Genomic DNA, 20,508 nt, shown 5'->3' with positions numbered 1-20,508 from the left:
GGCCTCGTGACCCCATTCTTCTGTATGAGTTGGGCTGGGCTATATCCCTTGTGATGCCCCACAATGCCATAGTACACTCTGGCAGCTCTGCCTGGTGCAAATTGATGTTGAAAGGGACCAAAACTAAATGTTTCATTTTGATTTTCCCAATGGGAGCAGGACTGGGACCTAGGAAGTGCAGGAAATTCTTTCAGGGGAAACAAAGAATGCTGAACTTAGGTGATCATACATGAGTAAAAGAAAACAAGATTTTCACGCTTGTTTCATGTTTACTTCCAAGGTTCAAATCAGCAGTTCATATTGCAGCACTGTTGCATTTCAAATTATAGAGAGAATGAGTAATTATATTCATAAATAGAAATGCCTTGTCGGTAAACTTAAAAGATTCTGATCCAAATCTTCAATTGGTCTAAACTGAAGTAAATGAAGCTGTGCCAATTTACACCAGCTGAGGATCTGGCTCTCTGTGTTACATAACTATGTCAGAACCTCCGTCTTTACACTAGTACATATAGTGTCCCCTGTAAGTATTTACTCATCAGCGTGGGACAGATTTTCAAATGAGTTCAGCATTTTGGTTGCTGACAATCTGCTTCTAATTGTGAACACTGAACACTTGACAGTCTGGCCACAATTTAGTTTAATTTTATAAAGTGCAACTTAAAAAAGAAAAATTAGCAGGAGCATCCACTTGCATTTAAACCAGTTCAATATCTTTCTGAATGAGCCTGAGCCGGACGCACATGTTTCGGTTTGTTCGTAAAGGAGGAATAGCCATGCCAAATGAATTAAACTAAAAAATCCCCAATTTTATTTTCTAGAGAAATACTCAACCTACCATGTAAAAATCAAATGTTATTACACTTTACTTGCAGACGGTAAGTACATCTCTGTTTAGGGCCAGAGCATAGTAGTATTCAGGGCCACACTGCAGCCTAGAACTTTTGCCCTTCCAGGTGCCTAAACAAAAGCAAGAGTTCTCCCCTTACATGAGTGTGCTGACTACTGGACCTTGGGACCAGGCATGCAGAAGCAACTTCGGGATGCTGCACAGCCATTTACTCCCCACTCTGGAACCGCTGGCTGAGGAGTGGCTGTGAATAGGTAGCTCCACCTCCTACTCGAACAAAGCACATCAGCTAGCGGAGCTAAGACAGTCCCTGGGAGCGGCAACTTACTATCTCCTTGGAGCAGGGAGGCAATTATGACTCCCTGAAGTGAGCTGTAGCTCACGAAAGCTTATGCTCAAATAAATTGGTTAGACTCTAAGGTGCCACAAATACTCCTTTTCTTTTTGCTTCTTTCCTGAGATGCTCCTGGAGTGGTTTGTCCTTGTGATATAGTATAGCCCTCAATGAGCCCAAATTACTGTTAGCTGATGCTTTTGATCAATTGACTCCTGACCACTGTAAAATGCTTGTTATGTTAAGCAACAGGAGAACTCACATAGGCCCTGCCTCCCGGGTTAAGGAGAGTGTTTCAGTAGAAACAAACACAGTGAGGATTTTTCAGCTGTAAACCACATAACTGTGTAGAATTGAGTGTCAAAAGCCATCTACGTTTCTCTTGCTTAGTGTTTCATACACTCTTCAAACTTTACTAATCTGATCAAAAGTTATACCAATCTCAGAGGTGAAAAGTTGTAGTATCAAAGAGAATCATGTCAAGGACAGCCAGCATACAATTGCATCATTTGTGTAATCTTTGGTAAACATTACCTCGTTCACTGGAAATATCACACCAGCCATTGTTTAGAGTCTGCTCTTGCTCACGCTGAATCCAGTGATAAGAATCTTATTGATTTAAATGGGATTAGGATTTGGCCTTAATCAAAACTGATAGCAAAACTGTGAACTATATATCTGTATCTATATCTTTTTCACATACATTCAGTACCGGTACAACTAAAGCTGGAATTTTGGCTTTATTTGTATTGAGTGTTGCCCCTACTGCTGACACCATTGTCCCATTATGACATTAGTGTTGTACCTCTACCAAATAATAGCAGAATTCTGGGGCCTTGTAAATTGATTTCCCAGAGGAGGAAAGATCAGAGATGTGGAGTCTGGGTATACTCTAACTGTAATTTTCTTTAATTACACACATACCTCAGTTCTGAGATGAGATGGTCAAAAAGCATGCAGGGCAATCTCAGCCCAACACCAATGCCTGGTTCCTAGGGCTGAACTCTTCCTCAAGAATTGACTCTAATCAGATACCAAGGCAGAGAACAATCTCTCCTGCTGCTTGCACTGCTCCCTCTCTCTTGAAACTGTATCTACACAAAGACTGTGCATAACCCAAACTGAACGGCAACGCAGCATGTCTTCCCAAGAGTCAAAACTTGCTTGTACTCTGAGAACAAGAACTTGGAAGACTATGTGTAATAGCTCCACCTGGTACTGCCTGCCATAGCAATATCTGGAATATATGCAAATATAAGATGAGGTTTATTTCTCTTTTTGTTTTTGTTTTCTTACTGTAATTTTTGAACAATAAAAGTACATAGTAAAATAATATTAACCAATTGTTTATGGCAGTATATGTGCGTAACATCCAGGTAGGCATAGTTCTTTAGATTAAAATACAGAAAGAAATGCTTATCCCAGGGGCTAAGTGCTCTGACAATTTTTTTCATTATTTAGTAGTTTTATTATGGTGTTCATCACAGCCTGTAAACGCCCCCCCTCCCCCTGCAAGCTTTAATTAATTTAGCCTCTGCCTTGTGCAGTAGATAAGCTATTATTCTAATTTTCCAGAGGGGGAACTGAGACTCAGAGAGACTAAGTAACTTGCACACAGTCACACAAGAAGTGAGTGGCAGAACTGGGAGTAGAAGCCAGATCTCCTGAGTACTGGTCCAGTGCCTTAATCAAAACTCTGTGCTTCTTAAAAACACAAAATGTGCAATGAAAGCAACAAATCCAGCAATTTAACTTGAACCCACATGCTATAACTATCTGAACCAATGATATCTGCCTGTATGTCTAGGTACTTATAAGGCCCCCATCACCTCATCTCTCTTTGAGTACTTCACAAATATTAATGAATTTATCCTCCTAACATCCTCAAAGTGAGAAGTTCTATTGTCCCCATGGTACAGATGGGGAACCGAAGCCCAGAGAGATTAAGTGACTTGCCTAAAGTCACCCAGGAAGTCTGTGCTGGAGCTGGGAATTGTAGCCCCATCCTGCCTCTCCTCTTCCTGCCTCTTTGAGGAAACCAGCACCATTATTGGCTTAAGATGTTAGGGTTACACTTAAGAAATCCCAGGTATAAGCAAATTTCCTGATATTTCTGGGAAGAATTTACTTGACAATATTGGGAAGGTGAGAATTTCTGAAACACTTTTTCTGACTTAGCTGTGGAAACATCATAAAAACAAAACTAAAACTCCTCAAATTGTTGCTCTTCTTTATTTTAATTCACTTACTGTGATTTTGTACAGTTAGATATTATCTGCATTTTAACCTTGAGTTATATCTTTAAAGAAGAATGATATTTACCAGCTTGCCTCCATTACAGTCTATAATTTCCTTTGAGTTTAATACCTATTTCTCTGCTTATTCATCGGCTTCCAACTTTTCCCACCAATACCTGCCACCAAAATGGATGGATAGGCAGGTCAACTCAACAGAAGTTAATATCTGTTTAATAAGAAGTGGAAGCATAATGTTTTGCACTCAGGGCCTGCTTGTGCTTCCATTGAAGTCAATGACAAAGTTCCTTTGACTTCAGTGGTGCAGGATCCAGGGGCATATAGAGTAACTTTCATCCAAGACTCTTAAAGTGCTTTACAGATTTTCAGTTGGCTTCTCAACTACCCAGTGTATGCATGCAGTGCCTGTGTGTGCCTGCAGGTGTAGTAACTGAGCAGGCAAACCTTTGAAAACATAAAATTAGAGGGCACTTTTTAAAAAATTGGCCCTGCTATGACACTTTGTGAGACTATGCCAACAGAGAGAAGATAGAAGAACCAGTACATTAGTAATATATAAATTTATGAACCGAACTTTTAATGTGACTTTCTAAACCCCTGCCTTTCTTTTTCCTGCCTTTATTCCAGGTCCCTCATGTCACGTGAGTCTCTGGCCTCTACAACATTAAGCCTGTCAGAAAGTCAGTCAACGCTGAGTGTGAAACATGAGTGGTCTCATGGGTACAGGATTCTTCCTTCCCTTCCTTCCAACCAAGGATCCCAAAATGGCAGTGAGCTAGGAGACATACTGAGTATACCACCTGGAACATCCATGTCCAACAACAGTGTATCTAACTCATTACCTTCTTACTTGTTTGGTATGGAAAATAACCATTCCCCTTACCCGAGCCCTCGCCATTCTTCAACCAGATCTCATTCAGCCCGCTCCAAAAAAAGAGCCCTCTCTTTGTCTCCATTGTCTGATGGCATTGGGATTGACTTCAATACAATCATCCGTACATCCCCAACCTCTCTGGTTGCCTACATCAACGGTTCAAGAACATCACCAGCAAACATATCCCCGCAGCCTGAGGTCTATGGGCATTTCTTGGGAGTAAGAGGAAGCTGTATTCCCCAGCCTTGCTCTATTCCAAACACTCAGAAAGGTCTTCTTGTGGCTAACAGCAACATCACCCTCCCAGGTTATGGTGAAAATGGGACTGTGGAATACCAGCGGATGCAGCAGTTGGAACAAAGTAGCTTGCAGTCGGCAGTTATGAACAACATGGTGGTTCAACAAGGTATACCTCTGATAGACAGCCAGCCAATAAGCATGTTAAAAAGTGAACGTGTGGATGATTTTTCAGGCAGCACAATTGACATGCCTCCTCCTCCCCCTCTACCACCTCCTCCACCACAAGGTCCACCACCCCCTTACCATGCACATCAGCACCGACATCAGCATGACCTCATAAACCATTCCCATCAACTTGCCTTGCCTTCCTCTGCCCAGGGCCCTCTGTTGGATGAGGATGGTGAATTAGATGATTTCAATGGTAAACACTGCTGTCGCTGGATAGATTGCAGTGCTCTGTATGACCAGCAAGAGGAACTTGTGCGGCACATAGAAAAGGTTCATATAGATCAGAGAAAGGGAGAGGACTTCACTTGTTTTTGGGCAGGATGCCCTCGAAGATACAAGCCATTTAATGCCCGTTACAAACTGCTGATTCACATGAGAGTTCATTCAGGAGAGAAGCCAAACAAATGCACGGTAAGTCTAAAGTGACAGATCCTGTCGGGTAGAAGTACAGTTCACTGCTTATGAAAGTTTAGATAAGGTTTAATTCTGCACTAATTTCTGCTGGTGGACAGAATTTAAAAAAAATTAGAATGAATGAACAACTGCCCATATTTCCACCTACACAGTTAGGGAGAGGTGTTCTCTAATATCAACTCTTTACATTTGACCAGAAATAACTTTTTCTGCCTATCTGAATTATTTCTGAATCCAACCTGAGAAAGACATATGAGACTTTCATAAAGCAAGGAATGGATGCCATGAGAGTGTGAACTTGCCTGCATGATAAGTACTGTGGCATATTTATTACTGGTTGTAATTAAATTGTCTTGCCTTAGGTTAACACTTTTTCCATGAGCAGTTAGCCAATATGCAAGATCTTGGTGGTTGTTTCTGTTAGGAGGAGAAATAGATGATGGAGTCAGGTATTTCTCTGATGCAATCCTGTGTGTTTATGAAGCATGTACAAAAATCCTGTTTCCCTGAACATAGTAGGACTCAAGCAATAGGAGATAGCTTTTTCCCTGACAGTTCTACGTATCTTTCAGCCGGCACTCTACTCAAAAAGCATTCTCTCCAGGGGTTTTCGCAGGGTCACTCTACCAGTGCTTTTCGGGCTGCGTCTGGGGCTACCTTGGTGCTGCTCTGTGTGCTCCTTCTCCCTCTTAGAGACACACAGCTGCAGGCAAATCAATCCCCCATACTTGTATTTACATTCAACCCACAGTGAAACCCTTCTGACATCATAGATCAGATTCCTGAGCAGCCTTATGTGTGTCCTATGTTTTGGGTGGTGGCTTCTAATCTTTCAGCTATCTTGAAACAAAAGGACAGTTAATTTTTCCCTCATCTAGCATGCATGGAAGGCAACTGTTATGCCTCCCAGCGTCAGTGAGGTGTCTCCCAACTTCCAGCGTTACACCTCACAACAAAAGAACATATATTTTCTAGGAATAACTGCTGATGGGTATTCTACTAGAAGGAACTTACTGGGTTTTCTCTATATCATGTGGAACATAAATCAATCCAAGGAAGCTATTGTCAGTCTGCTTCCAAGTAATTGTTTGTGGCTGTAATACGTGGAGAGGAATTCTTCACTTAACATTGTGAAAACCAGTAAAAACCTTACAGGGTGTAATAAAAACATTTGTAAGACTAGTTAGTGCTTTTTTGTCATTGTAAGGTGCCTGAACTTTTCATTGTGACTAAAAGATGCAATATTTATGTCACACCTATCAGAAACGCTAAAAATGAATTAATGTTTTACAAGCACAATGTAACCCAAAGGACAACAGGAAGGATTTGCTGCATTGCAGAAATTTTTTTTCAAACTTAAAATGAATAGCATTTCTTTTACCTTAGGATGATTGTGTATAGCAAATATTCCTGAACCTGAGCACTCTGTGTATATAGCATATTCTTCTGTGTCACTGGAAGCATGAAGTATAATGTGGCAACACAAAGCACAATTATCACTTACGGAAGAGAGTAGGCAAAATGGAGACATGTTTTTTGGGTTTTTTTTTAAATTGGTGCTTTCCGATTTACAGGATTTCTGCCGTATGCATTAATGTATAATTGCAGGTGTTTTGAATTATGCCTGATTAATTTTAGAGACAAACATACCATGTCTCAACTTATTTTAGTTAATAGAGAAGGTGCTGTTCTCCTGTGCTCAGTCAAATGATCTTTGCAGCTGCATCCTGAATGGATGTGAGTGGGGCAAGATTGCATTTTTCAAGGCTAGAGAAAAGGATGTTGCAGCAATTGAGAACTGAGATGATGAGAGCTTAAATGAAAGCTTTAGGTGTGTGGATGGATAAGTAAGGTCATAGCTAACAGACACTATGTGGAAAGAATCTGCAAGGATTAGATATATCCTGGATATGAAGACTTAGAGAGAAGTCTGAGTCAAAGGTAACAGGCAGGTTGTAGGCCTGTGTGAAAGGCAGGATAGCAGAGTTGTCCAGAGTGAAGTGACCAAGAACAGAGGTGGTGTGGAGGGTTTGGGGGAAGAAAGGAGGAAGAGTAAGAGCTCTGTTTTAGTCATGTTGCTCTTGAGCTGATGGCTAGACATCCACAAGGAATGTCAGAGACAGGCCAAGATTTTAACTTGGACAGAAGGTGAAACACGTGGAGTAGAGAGGTAGATCTCTGAGTCATCAGCATATTTATGTTTGTGGAGAAATAAAGCATGGAGGGAAAAGTGAGGGGGACCAGGAACAGAGCTCTGTGGAACCCCCACAGAAAGCTGAGGGAGTGCAGGCAATGAGGAGGAAAGGGGGAAAGGAAGGTGAGTTGAAGAGATGGGGGAGGTCACATCATATTTTGTCAATTTTCTCTTGAAATAAATTGACAAGATCCTGTGTTGAGAGAGAAGTTGAGGCAGGAGGGAAGGGTTTGAGGAGTGATTCTAAAGTGTCAAAAAGGTGACTGAAATCATGGGCATGGGATTCAGTGAAGCTAGATGTTGAACTAGCAAGATGGCAGAACTGAAAGGGGGAGAATGAATTTGTAGCAGAGGAAGTCAACCTGGTCATGGGATTTTTTCCAGAGGTGCTCAGCAGCATGAGAGCAGGAACAGAAGAAGTGGGTGTTGAGGGTGAGCCAGGGCTGGGAGTCGGCAGACCCCAAAGAGTCAAGGGTGGAGAGCGAGGATTGGAGAGAATCAACAACCATAACAACGGAAGAAAGGGAAGAGAAGGCAGGGAGGAGAGGACTGAGAGCAGATGAAAAATCTTCAACACCGATGAACTGGACATCACAGAAAGGTTGAGTGACACGATGTGGGGGCAGGGCACTGATAGGTGATGCTGAAAGAGACCAGGTGATGGTCAGAAAAAGGGAAGTCAGCAATGGAGAGATCAGAGAGAGAGAGAGAGCCATGTGGGGTGAAGATCAAGTCAAGTGAATGGCCCTTTTGGTGACCTGGGATGCAGGTTGAATTAAGAGGTGAAGGCGAGGAGACATGCAGCTATGGGTTGCACAAGTCATCAACATGAAAGCTGAAGTCACTGAAGCTGAGTTTGGGAGATTGTGAGGAGAGGAAGAGAGAAAGCCAGGAGTTAAAATCAGAGGGAGGAGGAGGAGTTGGTGGGTGTAGATTACAGCAACATGGAGAGGGAGAAAAGAGAAGAGAAGAGAAGAGTGAATTGGAGTCTTGCTCAAAAGAGAATAAAGAATGGGAAGAGGAAGGAAGGGGGGGATTGGAAGCACCAAGAATGGAAGAAGAGAAGCCCGATGCCACCACTGTGGTCTGAGCAAGAGCAGGAAATGTGAGAAAAGGAGAGAGCTCCATAAAAGAGGGCAACTGCAGATGGCATGTCAGACTAAGGGATCCAGCACTTTGTCAGTGCCAGGTGCTGGAGGGAGTGAAGTAGGAAGAGGCTGTGGATGAGTCTGATCCTTTTAGAGAAGGAGTGGGCATTCCAGAGACAGTAAGAGAAGGAAATGAAATAACCCTCAGGCAATAAGCTAACCACATCATACTGCATGAACATTTCAGTGAAATAATGGTTCTTAGCACCAGGCAATTGTGTGCAATGGAGAAATATCCTCCTTTTATTCATGTGTCAGAAAAGGCCATGGTCAGTACATTCATCATCCCATATTCTGTGCACCTATCTATTGGAGTCCATTGTCAATGTAATATATGGTATATTTGACTATTTTACGGAATCTCCTAGTATTGTAATGACATTGCTTTTCAATGTACCATCAACACAATATAGGGTCAAAGATGCTTCTAAGCTATATTACGCCAGTGCTAACAGAACTAATGCAGACTCAGATCCATAATTAATTGTTAAGGTTAAGATGAACTAGAGAATTCAGTTTTCCTTCCTTCAAATAACCTTTAATAATTCTATGCTAAGTTATACATCTGAAAAAAAATCAAGGAACTGCTAAACCTGCAATATTGTATCTTCCAGTGATTATAAGCATTTAAGTGCACAAGGTTACATAAGTAAGGTTAGGGCCAAGAAAAAAATCCTCCACTGAATTAAATGGATTTATATCAGGGATGAGCTTGTTTCTTTATGTTGATGAAATAGAGGTTTGGAGTAGCGTGTAACATATCTCAAGACGAGATGACGTAGCCACTGATAGCATCTGGTTATGACTAAGCAGTCTGCTATGATTCTGAAAGATATAGTAAAAGTAGTGTATGCTATGAGTCAACCAGCTGACAGTAGATATGATGAGTGGCGAATGATTGTGTTTGTTAGATTCAAACTTAGTGACATGCACTGGGAATTTCATTCCCAGGAACCCAGAATATAATTATACTATCATACCAAGAGCTAATAGCCATGAAACAGTGAAAGCAACAGTTACAGAAGTCTACATAAGAACACAAGAACAGCCATGCTGGGTCAGACCAAACGTCCATCTAGCCCAGTATCCTGTCTTCCAACAGTGGCCAATGCCAGGTGCCCCAGAGGGAATGAACAGAACAGATAATCATCAAGTGATCCATCCCCTGTCGCGCATTCCCAGCTTCTGGCAAACAGAGGCTAAAGACACCATCCCTGCCCATCCTGGCTAATAGCCATTGATGGACCTATCCTCCATGAATTTATCTAGTTATTTTTTGAAACCTGTGTGACTATAAGGAAGTGATCATACAATGAAACTAGAGTGTAGTGGAAGAAACTTGCAGACTGGTCCTGACTAGACTTACTGCTAGTACAGTGAGTTGTTCTGCACCTGTCTGAACTACCCAGTAAGTTAGGTTTCCTGTATAGATTTGGCTGGATCTACTGATAGAACAGCACATTCAGATTAGGCACTAGAGTTGGCTGTCCCTTTCCGGTACATTTTTTCAGTGCTACTAAAAATCCCAGTACATGTTTTTTTTTAAAGTTGGAGAATGCTTCATGCACGGGAGGGATTTTTCCCACTGTTGATTGTGTTTGGAGAAGGAATTCCATTCAGTGTTTGTTAACACTCCGTTCTCCAAAGGCTAATTAGAACTCCTGTGGGATTCTGTCCTAACATGTAAATCTGTGATGGATTTTTTAGGGGCTCCTGTTGTTACTTGCCAATTACCTGGTTAGGAAACCAAAAGAATCTTTCCAGGACATTACAATTAGGACAGTAGATTGCCTTTATCTAAACGTAAATGTTTCACATTCAAATTTGGCTGGTGTACTCTTTTATTCACTTTTATTTAGGAGAAAATAATTTTTCTGAATAAAAAAAATTCTGGTTTGATGGGTAAAGAGAGACAACTGAATCAAAAATTGATATTGACATGCCAATGGCTATTATACCTGTGGTTGCCATTAAACCCCCCAGCAATGTTTGCCAACAGTTGCCACATAGCAGTATTTGAGGTTTCCAGTTTCCTCCGATATTAGAAAAGGCAAGTTCTGTGGTAACTGTACAATAGCACTTGGCAAATGCTGACTTTTTAATGACTTTTACTGTACATGTGAATTTATTTTGTACCCTGTGTTTCTCCTACAGTGGATGCTTTTTGTACTTAAATGTTCAGCGCCATGCACGGTATTTAATTAACTTTCTGCCAGTGTTATGCAAATGATAAGCTTAAATATTTTACCTTAATGTAATAATAGAAGTATGCAGTTAGAAATTTCAGGCTCTCTCTTCACATTTTGATACAGCTACAGTTGAGGTGCTCTCCCCCTTTGAAACAAAATACAGCCTTTCTGCTTTTAATAACACCTGAACCATCCTGAAGCACACTACTGCTCTGAAAATTAATCTTTCCCGTGCTGTCAGCCATTGCTAAGGGCATGAACCAGGCTCTGCCATCCCTATCTGTCTTGGATCGCTCTTTGTCCTCTGTGTTGTTAAGTCCAACAAGTGTTCTCTCTCTGAGTAGTTTTTGACAGAGGGATTCTTTCAATCAGTCCCTTTTTCAAGTTTTTCCAGATGCCCAATGGCATGCCTACCATGACAGATGCTCTGGCTTCATTCTTAACACTTGTCCCAGACACTTTGTCGTCTTCTGTGGAAAATCTTTGGTGATAAGAGGTCATTGAACTCTGTGACAAATCTTGGCATTTGTTATAAATTCATTCAGTTTTTATACCTCATATTTTCCTGAGGCATTTGCTTTAGAATGCATTTAGATATCTGTGCCTTTTGGTGGGTTTCCAGTTTTCACATCCATATAGTAAGGTGGAGATGACATTTGAGTTGATGATTCATAGTTTGGTCTTTAAATTGTAGATTTTTCAATTACCAAATCTTGTTTAAGCTGGTAAATACAGCTGCCATCTTGATAAATCATGACATTATTTCCTTCTGGATAGTCCCATGGGCTGCTATTGCTGTTGTTAATATTTTTGAAGTGTAGGATAATTACAAAAATGTTGAATTTTCCTTTTTATCTAATATGTTTGATGTGATTTAAATAAATAAAATTAACAGTAATAGCCACCTGTCAGGTCTGAAACAACATCAACTGAACATCTGTTAAATATCAGAAATATCGTGGCTTCCAGAATATATCACATGACACATCAGTCTAGCAAACACATAAAACAGTTGATATGTTAACAAAGAGAGACTAAGATCCTAAAACACTTGAGTGATTACTAAATGAAACGCAAGGAAACCTCTTCTATGGTGTATTTATGTATTTGTCTGAATAATAGCTGCTCAGAAAATTTCCATAAAATGAAACTTTGATGAAAATCAGAAACAATTTTTTGCAAAATCTTTATGGAAATTCTTCCATTTTCTAATGAGATCCAATAATGTACCTACATGCATACAATATACATTATGTACAGCATATACCATGCATTCAGTATGTATACTACGATATCTATATTATAGGGGGAGCTTGGTAGCAGCCCCTATATTGAGGTCATCTAACACTTTCCATTATAAAAGATTTCTGCAACCTTTTCTGAGATGTTCTAAGACCTCCACTGGACTTTTAAATTTGGCAGGGAGGAAACCCTCAGGCCAGAGATGTTCCTTTTCTTTGTCCCATGAAACTGTTCAAGTTTGGCAGAAATGTAAACTGTTTAAAAAACTGCTTTTTCTGTCTCATCCTTGCATTCCTGAGGAAAATGTTGTCAATGGGCCAAAATAACAACTGAACACAGATGTTGTTCAGAGTTGGACTCATGCTGCTAGCAAAGCCACAGGAGCTACAGCAACAGCAGACACTGCTCTGGGAATGCCTGGGAGCCCACTCCCCAAAGGTGAATGGACAGCAGTACATACCCTCTCTGGGGTACCACATCCTGCAGGAGCTTACCCTACCTCCCCAGGAGAAGAGAGAGAATCAGTTCAGGCTCCCTGTGATCTGCCCATGAACCTAGCACATGTAGCCAGTGGCTCACCCCCAACTCTGTGATAGCATCCTTCTGCTGCTAATATAGTTAGTTCTGTAGTTCAAGTGGTTGACGTCGGTGCTGCATTGCTGACATTTCAGCATTCAAACCTCATTGAAGATGCATGATGAGGGGTTTGTTACAATCATACATATTAGAGTTTGTTCATACCTTTTAAAAATTAGGAAATTATACATTAAAAAAGGTTTAAAGAATGTTATTTAGGTTACACAGTCAACCATTTGAAAGTTCGGAAATGCCAGGTTTATGGTTGCCCAGGCAACATTAATCCTGCCCCATGTGCATATGCACTGATACAATTTTTAATTATACGATCATGTACTGTTTTTTCCACAGGGCCTCTGCCTCATTCAGCACACAGGATGGACATGCAAGGGACAACCGTTAAGGTTGCCCAGGCTACTGTAAACCTGGCATTTCCTAACTTCCAGGAGCTTGACATTGCAATCTAAATAATGTTCTTTTAACACAGTTTTGTTTGTTTGTGAAATAGATAATGTAGCCACAGAGCGGAACAATTAGTAAGACACTACAACTACTCCCAATTACTTGTGTTAGATGTTTTGGTGGGATTTTCAAAGGAACTTCAAGGAGTTAGTTGCCCAAATTCATTGTCAATAGGCACCTTACTCTCTAAAGTAATCTAAAAATCCCAGACTTGAGCCGCAAAGTATATACATATAGTTATCCATGCTATATATAAAAATACAGAAAGAAGTCCCAGATGCCGCACTGTCATCTTCAGGGAGGTTATTTGTGAAACCCAGTTTCACATCACAGAACACACTTTAGGAATCTTCCATTTGGTGGTGTTTTAAATTTCATTTCCCATAAGGAGGTATTTGAAACGGTTTACCTGAAAAGCTGTTCTCTGTTTTAAAGACTTTAATCTGTAGAAAATTCGTGTCCAAATAGGCTTCTTTTCTGTTTCACTGTAACTCAGAACATGAATGTAAAGTATCTAAAAATGTAAATGGAATTTCCAAGTAGTAACAACACTTTTTCTGTCATCAGTACTATATTTTTAAATAATTACTTCACTTTAGAAAGTGGGGGGGTAGCAGTACACCAATTTATATTTGTTGTTAGGTTTTTTCATTCCCTTGTGCTGTGTTTTAGAGGAATGTTTTCCAGATTTTCAAATGCTTCAATAAAGCTTTTGTCAAATAAAAGTAGAAATCAGCTTGAAACAAACCTTCAAATCATGAATTATGGATTTGGTTCTAGAGTTGGTTCCAAGTTCTGTCTCTCTCTCTAATGGGCCAAACAAAAACCCGTTATCTGATGGCTCCTGAACATAGGGTTTGGAATCTGGATTCAAACTCAAACCTTCCCAGATTTCAGAGGACTTAGATTTGGAGTTTGGATTTGGCTCACTATAGAGTTAGGGTTGAGCTACAAATTCTATCTGAATTTGGTTTTATATTTGAGGGTTCAGTTCAGAGGTATGTCTGAATATGCATCAGAACATTAGGATCCATCTGCCTGTGGTCCTGTCACAGGATCCAAACCACCTGAATATACAAAATTGGGCTGGAGCTTTAATGAAATTAGATGTATCCATTAGTTTATGATGAAAACAGATAATGGGCCCAATCCTTCAAACACTTCATCTTGTGAGTAGGTCTTACTTAAGTGAGTAGCTCCATTGACTTCTGTGGGCTGCTTGATAGAATTGAGGACTAGTCATGTGAGTAAGAATTTGTGGAATGAGGTTTCTATTTCCTTGTAACTTCCAGTCTCTATGTGGGTTGCCAGCTTTACCTTGCCCTTGGAGAGCAATGCTTGCTCATGGCTGAAGTTGTATCAGGAGTGGCATGAATAAATGATGAAAAATAACCCCAAACAGCTTTTTCAGCTTTCCATTTATTGATAGACCTGTCTAATACATTTCTAGAAAGATAAATAGTAAAAGCCATTTGGATAAATTGAAGCCCCAACTATGATACGCTGCTTGTATCCCCCAGCTTCTGTTTGTTACACCAGAAACAGACAGAAGCGACCCCCACAATATAGATAGCATTTTTTAAAAAGGAAGACGTAAAAAATTAGTAGTTAATAATACTGTGAAATACGTCTCTTACAGTTTTAGCTCAAACAAAAATTGTCAGCTTCTGCTCAGAGTACTGACAACTCATTTGCTAGGGATTAAGCTTTTAATTAAGAATTAATGCTCTAGCCCATTGCAAAGAACCTTCTAGACATGTGACACTTTTGATTTATCCCAAGTGTTCAGAGTGAAATTCAGTGGTATGCACAGTGAAGGACAAATATGAAGGTTTAGTTGTGGATATGGGTCTTAAAATCTAATGTTGAAGATCAAATCTTATAGAACAGCTATCTGATTGTTTGTATAGAATAGTTAAGAAGTGGCCAGTTGCCATATTTTTTGTGTATGTGCACATGAATAACTTTCCATTAGTTAAATATGTTGCAAACCAAAGGCAAGTTAACTGCTCAGAAGGGTTTTGATCACAGCTCCTTATTTAACGTTCAGGTAACCTTAAATTTTTTTTCAGCATTCCAGTTTAGTTTAGACTGTTTCTGCTAATAGTGAAATGAATGTGTATAACATAGTGTTTAAAGAAATACAAGTGAGGGCATTGATCCTGCAGATTCCTAAAAGAATACACTATATGTACATGAACAGTCCCATTGACTTCAATGGGGTTCCTCATGGGCATGATCCTGCAATCAGTTGCACACTTGTTTAGTTCAGTTGATTTAAATGAGACCACTCAAGCACATAAAATTAAGCACATGCATAAGACTTTGCATACGAGGCCCCTGTGGGTAATTCCATGCATGGATTAAAAAAATCTAGGGGTTAAGAATCCATAACACCCAGGAAATTCAGAACTCAGGGCAGAATGGGTCTCTCTGATCACGTTGCATCCCTAACTCACGTTGATGTGTCTACATTTTTCAGCTTGTATGGTATGTAATCTATCACCCACTCTTCTATCAGAGAGGACTGTTCCATCCTTAATTTCTTTATTGTGATGCTCCATTTTAGTAGCATGCCAGGGCTACTCTGTGATTGAAGGATTGCAGCACTCCCAATGCACAGCTTCTGATTTACGGTTACCTCTTCTGGTCCTTTCTCCACCTTACCTGTCTGACAGGTAACATTTTTTTCTGTTTCAAGAGAATTAGTAAAAACAACAAAAGCAAAACCCCAAACTTTGTTTTAGTGATGCATTGTCAATCCCTAACAAGAAGCTTCCACAAACAAGTTCTGCCTCAAACTGTGATAAACCTTTTGAATCAGAGGTGGCGGTCCCCACAAAAGTGGAGGAGTGAAGGACTGGAAAATGTAGGTATTTGTTTTCCTATTTAAATAAAAGATACATTCTTATTACCAAAACCAAAAATGGGAACAAAAACCATGTTGCAAACAACCTAATAACCTTCACTGGAAATATTTATTCTTTGTTTCTGAAAACTATATTGCATGTTGCAGTAGCACAGAGGTGAATGTGTGATATTTAAAATGCTGGGGGAGAAGACTTTTAGGGGATATCTTTCCCCAGTATATAATTTCTTAAATACTTTATGCTTGAGACAGTCTGAATTGGGAATGAAAGGAAATGGGAGCATTCTGGAAGAGGATTGTTTATTCCTCCCGACCAAGATATTTTTAAAGTATCAGTATATTTGTTAATTAAAAGGCAAGTCTAAAGTATTCTGAACAGTGAATTCTGTAACAATGAAATCTATTGTCTGTCTGTCTGTTTGTTTATCTTTGTGCAGAACAAATTCTCTTTAACAGGAGCTTCTCTAGAACCTGAGTTGCAGTTTGCAGATTCTGAAGCATTGAAATAATTTGTGGTTTTCATTCTATTTCACAATACTTGGTCTCATTATTTGGGGTGGGCATTAGGCATAAGCTAAAAGCCTGTCTGTATAACAAGCACAACCATGTCAGTAAAGCAGCTTATAGTACTGATGCAGTTACTACACTTTTCCATTTTATAGTATAAATGGGAACTTAAGCATGTTTCCAAAGGATTTGGACTGTGCAAGGCTTTAGCATGGTTCATGGACATGGTTTAAATATCATCGATCCTACAAAATGGAACCAGGTTGTAATGGGATCCCCTGACATGGTTGTACCATAGTGTAGATAGGTCCTAAGCAGGCTCCTACAATGGGGTGCTATAATAGCATTAAGACTGCTGCTGATTTCTCACTGTCATTCTTCTATTGAATTGCTGTCTACATGTCCTCTGTATTTCTGAGTAAGACTGAGTGGAAACAGGGTGCCCTTTTGGTGGAGGCAGTGATGGAGATACATATTAGGGCCTAGGTGAGTTGCTAAGATGAATTGGAGGCGGATAGTAGGGAGCTATGGTGATAGGGGGTGCTGAAACCACCTTCCCTTACGGACAACTGACATACCGAGAGCCAACTTTGTTAACTACATCTGAGTTCACTGTAAATGGGTTCAATTGGCTTGCCATAATTCTTTGAACTGTTTAGAGTACTTATTTTCCAGTGTCTTTTTAATATTGGTTTGGTACTTTGCTCACCATTTTCATTCCTGCCACCATCATTTATGAGGATGGACAGCAACTTTGTCCCACAAGTGCTCAGCTCTAGAGGATTAACACATCATGACAAAGTTCAAGTTCACAAGTGAATGGTTTAGAGAGATGTCATCATGCTAAGCAATTCTTTTTCTATGTTCTGTTTTGCTGCCTGTGGTACTGAAATGTAATATTCCCCATCTGTTCATAAAGCAGCTTTTTTGGTATAAAGAGTTGTTATGAATGCTTTCCCCGTCCTTTCCCTCATGGAATGCTTTCTTTTGGTCATGAACTAGCACATGCTTAAGACAAAAATGATAATAGGCCTCCCTGGGTACTTTTGGTATATTTCAATAAATACATTCCCACAAAATGAAATTGCTTTGGCTCTTTACTATGTTCTTTAGTGGTTTACACTTTCAAAATTACCCCAAAGAGATCAGATGTAAACATCTGAAATGCCACGATTCCTGTTCAAGGTCGATCGTAGAGCACAGCTGATGGAGATATTTCCCTAGTAGCAATCAGATCTGTATTTTAAGAAAGTGCAACTATGCAAAAAACCTTATCTGGGCCAACAATTAAATATCATTGATTCTAATTAGGATTTGTCACATAATAGAAAGACAAAGTTTCTTTTGTTTGGTGAAAAGCCTACTTTGCCTGCTTACTAAAATGCATGGATTTCTTTCCAGTGGCTTTAGATAATCAGTATGACAAAGTTTCAGTCCTGTGATCTTTCAGCTCTCCTCAAGTGATTCAGCCTTACTTGTTGAAACTTGTTTAAGGTGTTTGTGTGCACAATCCAGCACAGAAGTTGTTATATGGTATGACAATGAGGTCTGCACTGTTTGTTTATAGAAACCTGTGACTCCATCATCAATGGAACTAAGGAACATTTATGCACTTAATAGATTGTTGGGTTTATTAATTTTATCTGTAGTACTCCTGTTAGTAAGCATGCCCATGGTGATACACAGGCTTGTTCCTCTCTGACCATCTGGCAAGGACTGGCTGTCTTTTCTGGCTGTCTGGGTCAATGAGATCTGAATCTATTGTATGAATTAAAAGAATTTGAGCTGCTAGTTATGATACTGATTTTGTTTTGGGCCAGTGAAATGGGCCCATTATGGCAGAACACGTCAAGGAAAGACGCATACGGGTTGAGTGGATATTCCAGAATTCATTATAATTAGTAGTTCTGCAGAGGTAATAAATCAAAATATATCCGTGAGTCACCAATACTTTCCCAGACGCTTAAATTCAGAAAATGAATTTCTGTGACCCATTGGTCAAAAGCATAGAATATTAATGAAACAACAGGCAATTTAATGCAAAATTAAAAGCAAACCTCAACTATCTGCAGTTTCATTGATTTATTTTAATTGTGGGAATTTGCTAAAAAGCATATCATGTGTAATTTGTGTGAGTTGACTTTTCCTTTGAATGTAGAGATTTGCTAATTCCAATCTGTATTGGTAAGGGTTGGTGAAAAGTCATTGAGTGAAATTTTAATCTCAGCTAGTGAGATTGCATCACCATGCATCTTGAAAAATCACTGCTGGATGATAATCTCTGTAGAAACATGCCCCTCCCTCCTCAGCATCTAGCCACCTCTGGTGATTAGCCCCAAGTTTAATTCCCTTATCTCTCATATGCTCCTCACTACCAGATATACAGTAGCCATATACTGCAAAGAAATGGCTCCTGCGATGTATCTATCCAGGCCTGGAAGATAGCCAGATGGGAACTCCTCATAGATGGCTTAAATTTATTCTGTCTAGCTTTTTTTATACCTTGATCATCATCCTGCTGTCTAAACATCATTAAGTATCACTAGTAAAACTAAGACTAAAGGCAAATACACTTTTGATTTAAGCCGTGTTTTGTTGGTATAAACCAAGGTGCAAGGGCAACTGATGGTCGAAAGCTCACAAAGAGAAGGTTGCAATAAAGTAAGGCAGACACAAACTCCCCTTCAGAGGTGTTGCAGGTGATCAGTGCAGGCTGAAAAGTGGCAGTGATGACTTGGACTGACTTGTGTCCAGGGGTACTGCAGACTGTGCTGATGGCAGAAATTAAAGTTGCCATCCCTTATTGGAACCCAGCAGGAGCTAATACTGCCTGTGGTCCTGTCACAGTGAACCCCGACATGGGGACATGTAGTGCATATTTATACACCCTGTCATGGGACAGAGAGGAGAATCTACCTATTAGACAGCCTCCAGGCTTCCAGACACCATAGAGATGTCTTGCTGGGCTTTTTGTTTTGCATATGCCTGTCCTTTTAAATCTGTATTTTTAACTTTAAACTTTTTAAGGGTCAGATTAAGCCAACTTTGTTCACATTGAATAGTCATTGCTCTCATTAAGTAGTCCAATGGATTTTAGTGGGACTAATCAATCACATGAATAAGATGTTACTCAGTATAAATAAGGGTGGCAGAAACAGGACTACATTTTTTAAGTTGTGGAGGAGATTCTGAACTCAGTTATACTGGTTTAAATCTGAAGTAATGCCAGTGAAGTCGATGGAATTATTCCAGATTTAAATTTGTCTCAAAGGGATCAGAATCTGGCTCATAGCCATTCTTTTTCTGTTACTTGATCCATTCTTGTCCTTCAGTGCTGTATTTTGCATGATTCTTCACCTCAGCTTTGATTTAAAAGAAATCTTAAAATAGAGGAAAATTGCTACTGTATTAATGCATGCATGTAAAGTACAGGGGCTAAATAAAGGCCGACTTCTCTGAAATTAAAATAGAGGCTACTGAAGATAATTTGAAAGTTTTTGAGAAATGAAAATGTAAAATTTACTATTCATAATGTATAAAAAGCAACTCATACTCTCCTAGTTTACTTTCTCTCTTGTTCTGTTGCTTAAATCCAGTCAATATTTTGGCTTGATTATTCACTAGATCTTCCAGAAGAAAACATTCAGCTCTGCAGTTAAATGTACAGAGAAACACATAATTCTACTTAATACACTGTAAATCTAATTCAGTAACATGATATAGGCTTTTCTTTTTAAGTCCATTCAAATCTTTACAAGGAAAAAAAATAGCCTGAACTGACTCCCAGACCAATAATTTCTTGTTTCAAATCTCCAAGGGAATGTATTCATTCAAGGCTATAACTTAATAAATATCATATATAATTAATATAACCCCCGCACCCCCAAATGTTTAGCACTTGAAAATGTTGTCAGGCAAATCAAGGCCTTAAAATTATACAGAAAGTCTCTGTAGTATTGGATTTCTATAGAAAATGCCAGCAAAATTTAGGGAGAGGACAAACAGAAAATGAAAGGCACCATGTCCCAGATCCTTAATGGCAGTGACAGTGTATTGTATTTATTGTTTGCCTAGAATAGGGGTTCTCACAGCAACTTTTTTGGTGGCCTCAGAGTGTGATCACCAT

The 20,508-nt window shown here is 39.6% G+C and overlaps 1 protein-coding gene across 1 annotated transcript in view; it reads left to right on the top strand.

The window, feature by feature from the left end:
- GLIS3 (GLIS family zinc finger 3) overlaps window positions 1–20,508 on the top strand; it is a 247,866-nt gene that overhangs the window by 45,685 nt on the left and 181,673 nt on the right. The window contains exon 3 of the mRNA XM_077816424.1: window positions 4,067–5,192. Coding sequence (XP_077672550.1) covers window positions 4,067–5,192 — 1,126 coding nt within the window. The remainder of the gene's footprint in view (window positions 1–4,066; window positions 5,193–20,508) is intronic.

Source organism: Eretmochelys imbricata, chromosome 5 (assembly GCF_965152235.1).
Source record: "Eretmochelys imbricata isolate rEreImb1 chromosome 5, rEreImb1.hap1, whole genome shotgun sequence".
Classification (NCBI taxonomy): domain Eukaryota; kingdom Metazoa; phylum Chordata; order Testudines; family Cheloniidae; genus Eretmochelys; species Eretmochelys imbricata.
Note: the sequence above shows the minus strand (reverse complement) of the source record. Positions and strands in the feature narration are given on the sequence as shown.